We start from the raw sequence: 15,975 nt of genomic DNA on the forward strand, positions 1-15,975 counted from the left end.
AGTAAAGTAAAGCGTGTTTGTATATGTATTCAAGTGCAGTTTCTTCAGCGGCTGTATGTACTGTAGTCGACTTTATGACCATATTGAGTGTATAAACCGATAAAAAAAAGTCTCATAGATGTAGTCTGAATGTGGCACAGCAAAAGGAATGTGGACAGACAGAGGCCAAATACCAGATCCCATCCATCAATGACAATTTGACAAATAAAATTCCATCATCCAAGACGCTAAAAATCCACATGTCGCCCGTCTAAAATCAGGCACTGAGCAGAGAGGCTTCTACAGTTTTTGCACTTTGCCTGAGCAATGTCACACAGGTTGCTTGCTGAGTTTTAGTCTACTAGCTGAGGCAGATAAAGCACCGATATTAAAATGTTGGCTCGTGTTTGAGGCACCGCTGTGGTTAGTGAGATTACGTTCTATGTTTGCAATGTCTGACGGCCATTTTCCATCTGGTGAAAGAGGTTGATGGTGTTTGCCCTCCTGATTAACACAGCCTGTCACAATATCCCGAGTCATTCCCATAATATATACCGATGACTTATTGTATTGCCCCCTGCCTTGACTATATGTACTCTTATTTTTCTGATTCTAATGTATCACCACAAACCCCATTTCTACTGTGGGGTTAGCTGATGGTGTTGCATGACCAGCAGTCCGTAGTTCAAGTTCTTCCCAAACTGTCAACTGAAGAATTTAAAACTATGTCTGACCAGCACCAGTACTGAGGGACAGACACGTGACACTGCCCTACCTGGACTGACGAGGGATGCATTCCTGGGATGGATGGCGGGGTGTCTGCTGTGAAACTGACCCAACTTTCCTGACCTGGAGGCGGGGGCGAGTGGGACGGCCACATTCCATCAACGGGCACTGGACCTGGAGGGGGAGGAAGGGAGGAAAGCACACATTTACACCTCACGATACATAAATAAATACACCGCAAGAGTTATTAGGAAAAGAGAAGGGCTGCAACTATCGACTCTTCAGCTCCCGAGAGGATTATTTTCATACCATTGTTCTTTGTAATATCTCCATCACATTTTGTGCTGATGAAAGCATGGCACGAGGTCATGTGATGTCTCCTTTGTTCCTCTAATGACTAACTGCCACTCTCAGCAAACACCAGGAAGTAACACAAACACGACCAGTATGCTCGGTGCCGACTCTGGCCAGCACCACAGCTGGTATCGCCTTTTCTGCCAAATCTGTCGTATTTTCATTGTTATCAACACTTCAGAAAACACACTACTCTCCAAAATAATATATATTAGCATTCACCTTGCGGCGTCTTCCTATTGACTTTAATCTAGTGCTGCAATTAAGGATTATTTTCACTATTAGTTAACCTGTTGAATAGTGAAAAATCCCAAGAGAAAACCCAAAGATATTTACTTTAATATGACATAAACGAATAACGGAGAAAAGCAGGAAACACTCGAGGTATTTTTTTAATCAATTCATTTTCCAATTCATCATCACCATCTTCCACTGAGTAGCAGCGGGTCGGTGGATGTTACCTGCTTGTGGTTCTCTGAAATGCGTCCACACAGCTCCAGCTGGAGCCACCGCCGTCTGTCTGTCTGCGTTTCCTCCGCTGGGCTGCCGCTTGTGTTTCCTCCACGAGTGAGGGGAGGTGGGGGGAGACTGGTGAGGGGAGACCACGGGGGACGTCGGCTCGGGCTGGTAACGCACGTAAAAAATACAATCAATCTTGTGAAATATGAATACAGATGAAGACGGCATTCAGTAAACACGTTAACAACTGCAGATTAAATGAGAACAAACGTCTCTAAACATGCAATCTTCTAAAAATCTTAATTTGACACACAGGGAGGAAGCAGAAGCTCGGCGTGCAGAAGTGTAGCCACAACTGTCTTATCATGGTCGCACACGTTATGAGTATTAACTTTCAGATCCTATCTCATCATAATCGAAGATTTCCATCCGGAACATGCCACATCCGCGCTAATAAATGCTGCTTCAAGGCCTTTTCGCTGCTCATCACGAATATGGATGTTCAAGCAGCCAGCGGGCGAACAGATGCGTATCGATATGAGGTCTACGTAACTGACAACACACTGTGGGTTTCAGCAAAGAAAATGTCAGAAGCGGAAAAAAACTTCTGAGTGTAATTTGAACTAGAAATACTCAAAGATGCACAGGAAAAAACCCACAGGAAACACAACAGTATTCCAGTATAGATAGTGGCATATCTCTGGTAACTGCTGGGTTCATCTGTAGGAGGAAATAAAGTGTGTGTGTGACGTTCCCCAAAATATAGATTTTCTAATGCAGCTATTGCAAAGTATGAAACAAAGTATGCGTGTCTCTTAGCATGACCCAATACCTTCATTGATTGCTTGTGCACAAGAGTGTATTTCTATCATCAAACGATAGGTCATTATAAGGAAAAGGGCGAATGCACATGGTGATCTAAGACACTAAAAAGTTCAAAATGACAGCATTTAAGTGTTCCATGACTAACCTGTGGTTCTATGCTGGGTGCCAGGGGCTGGATGACCTCGTGGGCAGGAAGTGAAGTGGATGACGGGGGTCCTTTCTTGCTCTGGTACCCTCTGCCTGGTGGTCTGGGCATCACTGCAGCGGCGGAGGCCGGGTACAACCCCTGACTGTCGGAGTCCTGGTACAGAGCCGCGTGCCTCGCCTCCGCCTCATTCTTCCCCACCACGAACCTGGGCAGCGGCAGGTCTTTGACTGGTGGGACAGGAATCCATTCACAGGATTAGAGGACAGATTCAAATTGATTTTTTTTTTTTTTTTTTTTTAGGTGCTTTGATGCACTAAACAGGAGGACTGAAATCTCTCTGCACTGGACTAAATTTGTCAGATGCCATCAGCCTGTTGTGTTTAGTGGACTTTCCTTCATCCTGCCTCGTGTGCTTCTACTTCAGTTATTGACTCCAGAGATTACCCAGAATGCCTAGAGAAGGAGCATGAACTACTTGCAACCGGTTGTGGTTTACATGTGTGTTTGAAGGGCACAACAGTAATAGAGAACAGTGTGAAACCAGAAGTAAACAGGTCCGACTGCTTCCTCATAATAAAGAGTGGACTGAGTTCTGGTCTATTGATGCTACTGTCGCTGCAGTAAACGGTGTGTTTGTCTCCTCTTCAGTGGATTTGCATGACGTTTAAATGTCAGACCAAAATAGTGACATTAGAAAAATAAATAAAAAAGTCCTCGCAATTGGTTCGCCACACGAATCACAACAAAACTTGATATTTGCACCCATTGAAATATTGAAATATTGAAATAACTTGTCAGTGCTCTATACTGGTGATATAGAATAACTTTCTATTCAATATCTCAGAATGACGTAAGGCTTTCTGACAGCACAAAGCAAGTGAACATTTTAAACCAAAATTATATCCACGATTTTAATTCCCTGTAACTACTTCTGAGACTCTTAAGTCCAAAAAACATCCCCAAACCCAATAAGCATCACGACCATTTAGCTTTGAGGAAGTGGCCACCCTGTGTTTCCGTATGTTTATTAAAATTATGAAATCATTTCAGCAACTCCATGTTGCAATATTTCAGGTCAAACAAGTAATTCAGAGGGTGACTGTGGCATCTTTCCTTGTGTAGTTCTTGAGAGTGGTAACGCCAAAGACAAACAGAAAAACGGAATTTTGCAGTCAAACCCTCGAGGGCTTTGACTGCAGACTATTTAGTACAAAGATAAATAGAAAGCTCTTATTGTCAAGCAGCTGATAAACACAAATATTGGGCTACTACCAACTTCCGTGCAGAATGGCTAAATGTATCAAATCATTTCTGATTACATTTTTGTCCAAAGTAAACAATATTGTCCCCACATGCACACACAATGAGCTTCATTCTAATTGGTTTTTTTTTTTACATGTTATTGATATTAAGCCCATCATTTACAGTTAGTTAACACAGACTGCATTCTTTAAGACTTTTAATTTGAAATTTGCTTTTTGAGTCCAGTGTCTCTGGTATGTTTTACATGATGGTAGTTTTAGTGGGAATCGGCCCTGGCAGGTTCTGAAGCAAAGATAAACGGTTCAATTCGTCGCTGGACTCACCCGAGTTGAGGCTTTCCACCCTCAGGGGCAGACCGGACTGTGCGATGGCAATAAGCTTCAGAGCGATGTAGAACTGGCTCCGCCCGAAGTGACCCAGCCGAGTGGCTCCACAGAGCTCTGTGATCTAAACCCACACACAAAAGAACAAGAAGGAACAGTCAACATTGTATTCATCTGAAACTCTGATATTAACCATTACTGGGAGAAGAGAAGACACAGAATGCTCATAACCTACAGAATATTACATGGAAGAGTTAAACAAGAAAATAAGCAATATATAACTATAATTCAGAGTTTGCTTTAACAAGATGCTAATGTGTTTTCTTCTCAGTGGTCACAAACAACACTATAACCACTTGATATGTTGTACCACAGATCTCCCAAGACTTACTGAGTTAATGTGATGTGGTTTATCTGCTTCAAGTCACAAAGAAACATCACAAGCAACAGTCTCATTTACTCAGCTTATTGGCAGCTGATCAGTGGGATAATAAGCCTTATTATCACATATTTGGCTGTACTCCACGTCATGCTGAGTAGGCTTTTTTTTGTTTTTAATATCCAGAATGGTAGACCGACCAGACAGACACTACAAAGTGTTCAACATGTGCACAGACAGAAAGTCACATGATTAATACGTGGGCACCAGGAACCTGTGGACGATTGACACCCAGGGAGTCAAACACTCATCACATTAAGATGAGTCCTTCAGTGCTGAGATGCACAACATCGACTACTGCACAGCTGACTGATCCCATTCTTGCTGACAAAAGGATTTATTCTGGAGTACGCCTGGATACAAAGCACCAGTCACTTTTCTCAGCCCGTTACAACGTGACACTGTAGCTGCATGTGTCCGATTGGCCACCACAGTGTACATTTTGAAAGTAGATGATTACAACACGGCCCGATTCTTCCACCACACAGCTCCCCTTGTTGACCTTGAAACAGGGTTCTGACTCACAAAACTGCAAATACCGGCCTGCTGCGAAAACCTGGAGTCACAACACACACACACACACACACACACACACACACACACAAGAAAGAAAAAAAAAATGGAGCTGCTGCATTTGAGATGGCTGCTCATAACTCTTAGTTAACAGACAGAGCAGTGACCGTGTGGATGGACGGCATCAAGGTTGATGTGAACGTAACATGCATTTAATATGACAAGCAGCAACAATGTCAGTGGGTTAAGATCGGTGTATAGGCAGAATGAATGAAAACACCATTCCTAATTTGGGTATTTTTGAAACAGCTGGTGGTATGTTAGGCAACAGCTATTATCAATCACATTGACATGTAGACACCGACATTGGGTCTGCTTTTCCATCAGGTCAGCTCAAGCCAGTGGCGAGCGAAATAACAGATTTTAATGGAGTGAGAAGACAGGAAAGAGTGGGCAGTAATCTGAAGAAAAGGGCTGATGAGGACATCATTTACTACAACGTTATACATTGGGCGCTGTTCAACACATGCCCATAAAGAGATGCATGGAGAGCAGACATACGAGCGTCTGGTATATGAATAATATGTCAATGTGAGACCAAATGTTCAGCTAAAGTAAATTATGTGACTTGGCTGCCCCACTCTCTCTGGCTAAGGCTAACATTTAGCCAGAAGAAGGTGTGTCTCTTCTGCTGCGCAGCACTGCTAACCACCATGGCCAACCATAGCTTAAACTGTATGACAGGTCAGCTCTGACTGCCAGGCAAGTTTGTACAAATGTCCATTAACAGCCTCACAGTCTGAGGATAACACTTTCAAAACTGGCACTGGCTAACGCTAGCTTACCTGCAGGACAACTTCGCTGGGTAGCTGGGCCGCCCGGAAAAGGTCAAGAACTCTCCCATTGGAAGCCACTTTTTTGGTGTTGTCCGTGTCGCAGTACACGAACAAATCCGAGTAATATTTCTGCTCGACATCAGTAAGCGTTAGACTTTCCATTGTAGTGCCAACTGACCCTGAAAAACCAGACTACTTGGCCGTTGATTAGCCCTTAGCCAATGGCTAGGGCAGGATCCAAAAAATGGGCGAGACTTCAGGATCCCAACTTAGCTAGCGTTGCTGCACTAGCTAGGTTAGCAGTAATAATGTTCTCAACGCGCTGTGTCGACTTGTTGTCGCCTGATCCTACTCTCTGTAAAAAAAAAAACGCCAATACTATCTGTTGATAAAGGCAGCGGATCAACACCCAAGTATTCAAACAAGAAATGTTTTCATACAGTTAATTACTTAGTTAACTTGTTGGGCTCAGCCAAGCCAAGTAGCCAACAGCTGGCTAGCAGTACAGCGAGCTAACAGCTACCTTGAATCAAAGTCAGTGGCACTAACGTTAAGCTAACTAGCAAGTCGCAAAGTGCGTCCACTTCCTCAGCCTGGACGTCTACTACGTTAATCTCACGTTATGGCACTTCTTCTCCCACTGATCCGTTATGGGATGGCTTTACTGCGTTTCGCTGGAAACAAATTCCTCAGCGGGGCCGTTAGAAGTAAAGTTTCATGGTCTTTGGGTTCCTTCCTGTAGTAATCTTAGCCGCCATTCCTACCACCAGTGTCAAGCCTGGTAAAGTAACACTTCCGGTAGGATTTTTCAAAATAAAACACTGGTTGACGCGCATTTAACTCAGAGCACTTTAAAGGGCTCTTATTTAACCCATTTAATCCCGAATTTCCCAGACACAAAAATATCAAAATCATGTGTCATTAGTAACTCTTTGAAATAAATAATAACTCTTTGAAATAAACAATCGTTTTTTGTTTTTTTTAATAACTAGGTGGAAAAGAGTGTTGGTGGGATATTGTGTAGACATTTTTTGACTAAATTAACATATTTCTCCTTGTATCAAAATTCTTATAAACCCTAGCCAGCAACCTTTGGGATGCGGGGGCAAAGGTATACGCACCACATCCCAAAGGTGTGCTATTGGATTGAGCTCTGGTAACTGTGGAGGCCATTGGAGTACAGTGAAGTCATTGTCATGTTCAGAAAAACAGTTTGAGATGATTTGAGCTTTGTGACATGGCGCGGGGCCGGATCGCAGGGGCAACAGGCTCAGCAGGCTCAGCAGGGTATTCCTGATGTCCCCTCAGCAACGTTTTACAGCCCTTGATGGGGGCCCAGCGAGGGGCCAGACGAGATGTATAATCTCTTGTGTTCTGGGTCTCATGATCTAGTTACATTGATATGAGTATAGGTTTTTACTCATTCCTTGTCCTTCTTCATTTACATTTTCTTACAGACCACCACCGTCAACAAACACCAACACAGAGCCAAATAGGTAGGCTCAAACCATTCCCGGAATACAGGAACAAATGCAATCTAGATTTATTTATTTATTTAACCTTTATATAACCAGACAAGTCAATTGAGAACCAGTTCTCATCTACAATGACCACCAGGCCAAAAAGGCAGCAACAGGAGGCAAGTTGTTACAAACATAGAAACATCTCAATCAATCTCATACAAAAATGACAACATCATAATATGTACAATATATAAAAAACAAACAGTGCTCCTGGAGAAGCAAACTCAGAAACAGTTGCAGTCACAGACTATTGTTTATAATGAGTTATTGAAGGAGGGTAACGGAATGAGGGTGTGGAGTTTTAGCTTCTTTTGCAACTTGTTCCACTTGCTTGGAGCAGCAAACTGGAATGACAAACGGCCGAATGCGTTTGCAGACTTTTGGAATGACAAATGGCGTAAATTGCGATTACTGTTGAAGATGATGAGTAGAGAGTGGCGATATGTGGAGTTTTTTTTTTTTTACCAATGATAGTTAGATGAACTGTTAAAAAGTGGATTCATCTGCGTGTATGTAGAACAATCACAGCCACAAAGTGTTCTTTCCTGTCGATGGCACATATGATGTAATTTAACACTTTAAGTGTTGCAGAGATACACCCATGGCCGGTTCTAAAGCCAGACTGCATGGAGGTGAGAATACTGTGGGACTCCAGGTGGTGGGTGAGCTGTTTGTTGACCAGTTTTTCAAAAACTTTGGACAGGCAAGACAAGATGTAAATAGGTCTGTAACAGTTTAGCTCTAATATATCTAAAATATAAAACGTAAAGCAGACGATTTCAGATTGTGCCATTTAGATACGTTCCCAGTATTGGTAGATCCTGTTCCTTCCGGTTGCCACTAAAACACATAATTCTTTCGCCCTTACATCAGGTCCATGATGATTTGTTCATTGATAAAGCTGGAAGACCATCCCCAGCCAGACGTGGAACAGTATGACTACACAATTGCACCACACAACAAGACATTACTAGTTCTTCGAGCCTAAAATGTCTAAAATGTTCCATAACGTCTAAGAATAAGCACGTTTACAAATGTCTTTGATGCCATCCTAAATTGTCTTCATTTTTAATGAAGCTGCCAGGGCATCTCATAGAGAGGCTATCACTGCATTCACAATTAAAGATATAAAAAGACAAACATCTTTTTCTCCATGTCTCCTGTAGGCCAACAACAGAAAACCAAGGCTACAATTAGCACAAGATCTCCAAAATTGGACAATAGAAGTTTGGAAAAACGTTGCCTGGTCTAATGAGTCTCGATTTCAGCTGCAACATTCCGATGGATAGGGTCTGACCCTATCCATCGGAATGTTGCAGCAGAAATCGAGACTAAACAGTCCAGGCAACATTTTTCCATCCATTCATTATCTTTCGCTCATCTGGGGGTCGCAGGGACAACAAGCTCAGCAAGTTATTCCAGACGTCAATCTCCCCAGCAACTTTTTCCAGCCCTCGATGAGGGCCCAGCGAAAGGCCAGACGACACACAGTATATAAGCTCTTGGTTCTGGGTGTACCTTGGGTCTCTTTCCAGTTGGACGTATCCTCCCTCGCTTGTGGCAGTTGTCCATCATCTTATTAAAATCAAGACGAAATAAAAGGTAAATACATATATGTTAATGTTACATTCAGACTGGTTTTGTGTTTACTGTGTTAACATCGTTTTGCCACCACTTATTACATTTGTTTAGCTGTTTGAAACTCCTCCGTCCTTCCTCTGTAGATCATTTGTTGGAAGTTAACGTTACCGGGGAGCTCGTATCCGCTGCTTATTTCAATACTTTCCATTGCACTTGAAGTTATGTAAGACATATTTTAATTGTGAATATTAATCCGCAGTTAAGAACGACTGGTAGGCTTTCATCATTGTATGCAGATGATGGAGCAATCTGGAAAAGACAATGCAGTAAGCCCATGGATATAGTCAGCGTATTTAAATATCTTGGTTTATTGTTTGATGAAAAATATACATGGAAAAATCATATTGAAAACATTGAGACCAAATGTACAAAGATGCTAAATTTAATGAGGTGTGCGGGTGGATTTGAATGAAGAGCTGACAAAGAAGCATTATTACATGTATACAGGGCTTTGATGAGAATAGAGAGAAATGAGGTTCCAGATAAACTTGCCAAAAGTCCATTACAGAAAAATGATAGTGACATTTTAGAAATTTGTTTTGGGAGGTCAGAAACTAAGTCAGTAATACAGCACAGACTAATGACATCTTGGCAGGAAATTTTTAATAATGACACTGAGAGTAGAAATTATAACAGAATTCAGACGTCAGTCAGAGTGAGAAGTGATAGAAGTAAATGTGGAAAAGAAGATGTTACTTTTTGTAGATTAAGATAAAGACATATACTCAATGGCACTTTATACACCCTGATGTGCTGATTGTGGAGCATCAAAAGACTGTTATGTTAGAGATAGGCGACAAACAAGTTCAGATTAAAATGGCTTTAGGCGAGTTTAATATCCAGAGTAGAACTTTTTTATCAAGTCAGAATTATTTTTTTTAATTGTTTACTATTATTACTTTTAAAAAGTGTCATAAAGCCATTGAGTTACACACTCCGGTACAGTCGGTTGCGGCATGCACCTTAAAGGTTGGTTTGTAGTCCGCCATTAAATTAAAGAAGAAGAAGATTGATAAATCTCGGATTTTGTGCACCAAGAGTGTAGTGGAAGTTTCCGCGCAGACACTGAACGCAACAGCAATATCCACCGGCAGCAGATTCATCAGAAAGCCGCCCGTCATCTTATTAGATTCAAGACGAATTTAAAGGTAACCATGTATATGTATATATACATATATATCAATGCAACAATTAAACAGGTGTTGTGTTTACTTTGAGGACATCGTTTTGCCACCACGTATTACATCCGTTTAGCTGTCTGAAACTCCTCCGTCCTCCCTCACGAGAGCATTTGTTAGAAGCTAACGTTACCGGCGAGCTCGTATCTGCTGCTCATATCAATACTTTCTATTGTACCTGAAGTTATGTAAGACATGTTTGAATTGTGAGCATTAACCCGCACTTAAGAATGACTGCACATCACTAAAGATGAATTAATTACAGTGAGGATTTGTGCTCCGGGATAGCTAGCTGTGAGTGCTAATCCACCCATTTCCGCATTCATGATCGTCCGCCCTGTTCATGTTGAGGCTCGTTCAGTTGCTGATGTTACTTGTCGTATTAAAGGGATGGCTCGTGCTAGTGTGTTGTGTATATTTGATGAATACAGATACATTTGCATTCATTTTAATGGTCATAACAACTGTTTTCCTGTAAGAAGATTCGTTTAGTTCCAAACTCCTTTTACTAATCTGGCAAAAGTGCATGATAATCAAATATAATCATGGGGGTAATACAAATCAAGATTTTTTTTTTCTTTGTTGAAAACTTTTAATAATAACTCCACATCCTCATAGTTGGTCCAGGGGGCCCATGACAGTGAAGAAAGTATTTTTTTTAAATTGAATTTAATTTGTAATAACAGCTGATTGGTGGATTAAGCAATAGCCAACCTTCATTTAAAAGATTGAATATCAAAGAAGGCACTGTTTCCTTGAAGCAATAGATGATTAAAATGACACTCCTTTGAACAGACTTTGGCCTGGTGGTCTCTCCATGCAGGAGAGTGTTATGTATCAAGGTTAATTGCCCACATCCTACACAGAGTATTGAAAGTATTGATGCTTTTAAGAAAATAAGCAGATTCATTTCAAGCCAAAAAAAAGTCTCATTTTGTTGATGTATTTGTCTCTTGATGTTGTTTTTCCCTTTTAGCAACAATGGATGTCGGTCATGAAGTAAAACTGCTGGTGCAGGAGATCCAGCGACTCGGCAGTAAAAGTGAGTCCGTGCTGAGATTCTGTGTTTCATCTTGAAGTACTCTGGCACAGCTGAACAGTTTTGAAGCGGTTCATGCCATGAATTCTAATGAACCATAAACATGCAATCATGTGATGTTTGATCAGGATTGTTCCAGCTCACTGCTCCCAATGCTGGAAACTCAAAGAGACGAGAGGACCAGCTCGCCGGCCCTCAGCCTTCACTTGTTGTATTTAGTCTTAAAATAACTCTTCAATAATGTTTTCACACGCTATCTTTGGCGCTAATGCTGCGTTCTCTCAGTTGTTTAAGTTTTAGGTAAATTATTTAAGCGTGCAGCTGGTTCCAGCGTCTCAAATCAAAAGTCAAGATGTGCTGCTTTTCTATTTTAGCAAATTAAATATCTTTTGCTTCTGGGCAGTTGGTCGTACAAAACTTTCATTTTGAAGAGATCCTCATGGGCTATTGGAGATTGTTATAAGCCTTTTCTGCAGTTTTTGTCACATTTTGTAGTCTAAACAATTAATCAATCAACCAAAAAAATATATAATAATCAGCATGTTATATATCAATAAGAAAAAGGCCTCAAACTAGGGGTTGAATCAAAATAAGATCCAAGAATAACACTTGTTCAAACTCTTAAACCAATTAAAAAGAAGCCGTACACTTCATGCATTTGCTTTCACCTGTTAATGAATCAAATAGGTGACTGAAGAAAAATGGCTAATTATGACTTAAGTCCAATTTATCTGGTGTGACTGAGCGGCTTACCTGCAAAAACGTTATAGGATAATACACAAACGCTCAGGTCGTTACTACTTTTTAGATTATGATCTGTCCCATTTGGAATTAACCTTATCAGTCTGTCTCTTATTTCAGGTGCCGATGGTCAAACCAGTGTGAAGTTCGGGGTCTTGTTTAATGACGACCGGTGTGCCAACATCTTCGAGGCGTTGGTGGGCACCCTGAGGGCAGCCAAGAGGAAAAAGATCATCAGTTTCGAGGGCGAGTTGCTCCTGCAGGGCGTCCATGATAACGTCGAAATCATCCTGCTTGAGGAATGAGGTCAAAGTTGGTATCAGAGGGTCTTCTAGCAACTTACCGAATCCTCTCAAATGCCGAGCTTCTGCCGTCTCTCGGCTTGCCACTGAGCTTCTGTTTTCAGTTATCTTGCTTCATGTGCAGGGCTCAGTATTTTGAATTTAAACATATTAGATCAAACAGTACGGACCCAGCTGGCATGTCTGCATTTGATTTCACTTTGCCAAACTATCACAAAAAGTAATTTGGGAATATTTTCGGTTTTCAGGGACTGAAAAACAGCCACATTCATGGTTTCAGATGACAAGGAAAATACGTGTTTCTCTCCTTCTCAGGCACTGCTGTTATCAACCACGGGTCTGACATGTGATTTTGGTACACTTTTAAGACTATAAACGCACAAATCAGGAATGTAATAATCCGTGTAACACATTCATTTGGGACCTTTTTTTTTTGTGGAGAATTTACAGTTTAAGGTTGCTATCACAACCAAATGCCTCTCTCTCTTTTTTTTCTTTTTTTTAAAGCTGCACTACATTTTTCCCATAACAGCCTCAAGTGGCAACGGGAGTTAAGACCTCATTACCTACAAATCCTATAATGTGTTTTCACATTTAATTTAGTGTATTAGGTCTGTCAGCTTTAAGACAACCAGATGTATGTTTTCACCAACAGTGTCACCAAAAGGCAGTTCCATTTATTGTTTACATGAGCCATCTCTACTACCTCTTGTGGACTTTGTAAAAAGACCTTATTAGACCAGTGCTTTTGGAAATACAAGAACAATTCCTTCATAGAAGCTACAAAGACAAGTGCATTTCAAGAAAACCTTTTCCACCTTTTTTGTACTCGATGCAATCTACTAGAGTAGTTTTTATTCCATCTTTTTACATGTGGTCAAACGTGAATTTTCTCTGCTAAACAAACTCTAAAACTTGCCTTTTGTAAGAAACGGTTGATGAGCAAATGGCGAATGTATTTCTTGTGCAATTTTTATTAGTGTATAATAATTACAGGGTGATTGGTGCCAGATGCAAAAGATAAATTTGTGATGTTTCTCAGGACCAAATCGACGGAACCAAAATATGTTTAATAAATGTCCTGTAGCTGAAATTAGGTGTCTTACTTGTGACACAAGATGTGCATTTATAGTTTTATTAGTTTTTTTTTTTTATTTAATTTGACCATTCTCTGTTTTGTACTGTAGGTCAAATGATACTTGCAGATCAGGCGCGATCACTTTGCTTTGTTTTGACAAGCGTTCCAAGCCTTGTATGGAGGCCTAAAGTGGTAAAATACAAATAGATATACCATATAAATAGATACAGACAAAATATGTAATAAAACATAAATTTGTGAAATAATCCAATGGATTTTTTTTTTTTTTAAACTCAGATCGTTATAATGAAATTTTGGCAATTGTAATTTATATATTTATTTTTTATTTCAAAATTACTTTTTTTTTCCAAGTAACCATTGTATTTCACCATGCCACTGTTAATCAGTGAGGATTTGGCATGGCGGATACAGCTACGTGATTGGCTGTTCACTCATTCAGACCACAGAAACAGCCAATCACATACCTGGCTCTGCCTTATCATCTTGGATAGTCACCGGAAGGACCAACAATCTCCAAATATTTTTGCCTGAATGTAACATGTCATACTTGGCAGTCGTTGTGCTCACCTAAAATCAAGATTCATATCAACTCTGCCCTGTGAGACCACGCCTCATCTGCAAGTTTTATGAGAACCAATTCACACTCACTGCTGTTGTGTCAACCTAGCACATTTTTTTCTGCTCAGGTGTTTGCTGTTTTGTTTCCGCTTGACTTGAATTATGTCTTCTTTATATTTTTTTTTCTGAACCCAATAGGAGATTGTGCTCTAAACAGCGTTGGTGGATCAAAAATGTGTTTAAATCATGAAAACTGAATGAGCTTATGCTGATTATGAATGAAGCTGAAACATAGCCTTAAATACAAAATGTAATCATCAGAATACAAAACGATATAGGCTAAGTAGAAGTCTGAAAAGTTATGGAAATATTGGAGAAAAAGCAAGAGTTGGGAAGAAACATGCTGCTTGCATCACTGTCATTTTGAGTTATCCTGCTGTGTGTTGCTCTGGATCGTAATTGCAGATTACAGCACAAGTTAACACTTAACCAAGTGGAGAAAGTTCTGATCAGAGCAGTGCCAATACCTCAAGCCATTCCTGTGAACTTGTGGGCTGCCTGCATGATGTGTTCATGTGCGTCATTACTGTCTTTTTGTATCGGCAATAACACATTCCTAAACGCATAAAGGTTTCTGTTACTGCGGAATAAACACAGAGGAATAAAATCTTTACACTTGAAGCCTTGAACCTGCTTTGTGGTGTGTTTTGTGAGAAGACTCTTAATCTAAAACTTGATACACTATTTTTTTATTTTAATTTTAAGTGCCACTGACACTGGGCACGCTACATTGTTTGTGCATTTTTGGATAAAAACTTCTGCTACGAATGGAGTGTACTTTTGGTCATCAAAGTACTCTTGCTAGTACTCGGCTGCTGTGGAATCACACTTCATGTAAATGGTTTTTTTACTTATTTTTTAAGGGCTACTATGGTGGGTTTTGGTGCAAGGAGATTATGCATGGGCGGATTATGAGACAATGGATACACACATGCAAACGCCTCACCACCTCTCTTACATAAGGTCAAGACACACACACACACACACACACACTTTATAGCTGTTTAGCCTCTTTTTGTAGTTGTTCAGTGTCTCTTTGTGGTCATTTTGCGTCTCTTTGTAGTTGCTTGGTGTCTCTGTTGTCATTTTGTGTATCTTTGTGGTTATTATGTGTCAATCTGTAGCTCTTTTTGTCATTATTTTGGTCTGTGATTTTGTTGTAGTCATTTTGTGTCTCTTTGTGGTCCTTTTTGTGGTCATTTTGTGTTTTCTTGAGGTTGTTTTGTCCCTTTTCATAGTCATGAGTCTTGTAAGATTTATGAATGGTGTCTCGCCTCCTGATCTCCTCCAGGAGAATTTTTTCTTCTTCTTTTGTCTAGTCATACTTTCCATTCACTCTGGTGTTCAAACATTTGGTTCAATTTGAATGCCATTGATTGTTACACCGGTACTTTGATGTACATGCTCCATGTTTTAAGTGCTGTTCTGCTGTAAAGCTCCTGTTATCTCGCAAGGTTTTTTTGGGATCACTGCCAGGCTGATGAAATATGTGCTGTCATAAAGGCTTAATAAGGTGATGCCTCCCCACAGATATGTGATACTTGTTACTTCTTATCATCAACTTCTAGTCTCAAGGCCGCTGCTGCATTCAAGTACAGTGGGAACATCTTACTCATATATTATGGTAGATAATTTGCATTGTTATAAGTGATGGAAAAGAGATGAAAAAGTACTATGGTTAAATACAATGTTGGGGTACTTGTACTTGAGTATTTCCATGTAATACCACCTTACACATGTTCTCCACTGCATTATAGGTTTGTTGCACCTTTTACTCCACTATATCGATCTGACAGCTGGAGTGATTGTTGCTAATTAATATTTTACATACAACACCTATGATGACCTTTATAGAATATTAAGCACTGTTGAAGACGTACAAGGGTTTATATAACGCAGTCTTAATTATCTCCACTTCACAAGAGTAAACTTGTACTTACTTAACCATCCAATAATACAATGTTTCACA

General features: G+C 40.4%; 2 protein-coding genes across 4 annotated transcripts in view; one reads left to right on the forward strand and one right to left on the reverse strand.

Annotated features, from left to right (window-relative positions):
• The window catches only part of reps1 (RALBP1 associated Eps domain containing 1), a 16,187-nt gene extending 9,556 nt beyond the window's left edge, over positions 1-6,631 (reverse strand). For all 3 annotated transcript variants that reach the window (XM_068708433.1, XM_068708432.1, XM_068708430.1), the window contains exons 1-5: positions 5,875-6,631; positions 4,078-4,201; positions 2,489-2,718; positions 1,521-1,683; positions 755-879 (exon numbers count right to left, since the gene is read on the reverse strand). In XM_068708433.1, the coding sequence (XP_068564534.1) occupies positions 755-879; positions 1,521-1,683; positions 2,489-2,718; positions 4,078-4,201; positions 5,875-6,027 (795 nt within the window). In that variant the 5' untranslated portion in view covers positions 6,028-6,631. The remainder of the gene's footprint in view (positions 1-754; positions 880-1,520; positions 1,684-2,488; positions 2,719-4,077; positions 4,202-5,874) is intronic.
• A 3,455-nt stretch (positions 6,632-10,086) lies between these two features.
• abracl (ABRA C-terminal like) lies at positions 10,087-14,635 on the forward strand. The gene is made up of 3 exons (XM_068708434.1): positions 10,087-10,177; positions 11,184-11,249; positions 12,108-14,635. The coding sequence occupies exons 2-3, from the start codon at positions 11,189-11,191 to the stop codon at positions 12,290-12,292; spliced, it is 246 nt and encodes an 81-aa protein (XP_068564535.1). The 5' UTR covers positions 10,087-10,177; positions 11,184-11,188; the 3' UTR covers positions 12,293-14,635.
• The last annotated feature ends 1,340 nt before the right edge of the window (positions 14,636-15,975 follow it).

Source organism: Cebidichthys violaceus, unplaced genomic scaffold, assembly GCF_023349555.1.
Source record: "Cebidichthys violaceus isolate CVI_PGR_0920_01 unplaced genomic scaffold, fCebVio1.0.p SCAF_14, whole genome shotgun sequence".
In the NCBI taxonomy this organism is placed as follows: domain Eukaryota; kingdom Metazoa; phylum Chordata; class Actinopteri; order Perciformes; family Stichaeidae; genus Cebidichthys; species Cebidichthys violaceus.

Bases quoted from the DNA above. Each gene is read 5' to 3' on its own strand.
- abracl (XM_068708434.1), top strand. From the start codon at position 11,189: ATGGATGTCGGTCATGAAGTAAAACTGCTGGTGCAGGAGATCCAGCGA. The intron at 11,250-12,107 runs GTGAGTCCGTGC...CTCTTATTTCAG, and splicing joins CCAGCGACTCGGCAGTAAAA to GTGCCGATGGTCAAACCAGT.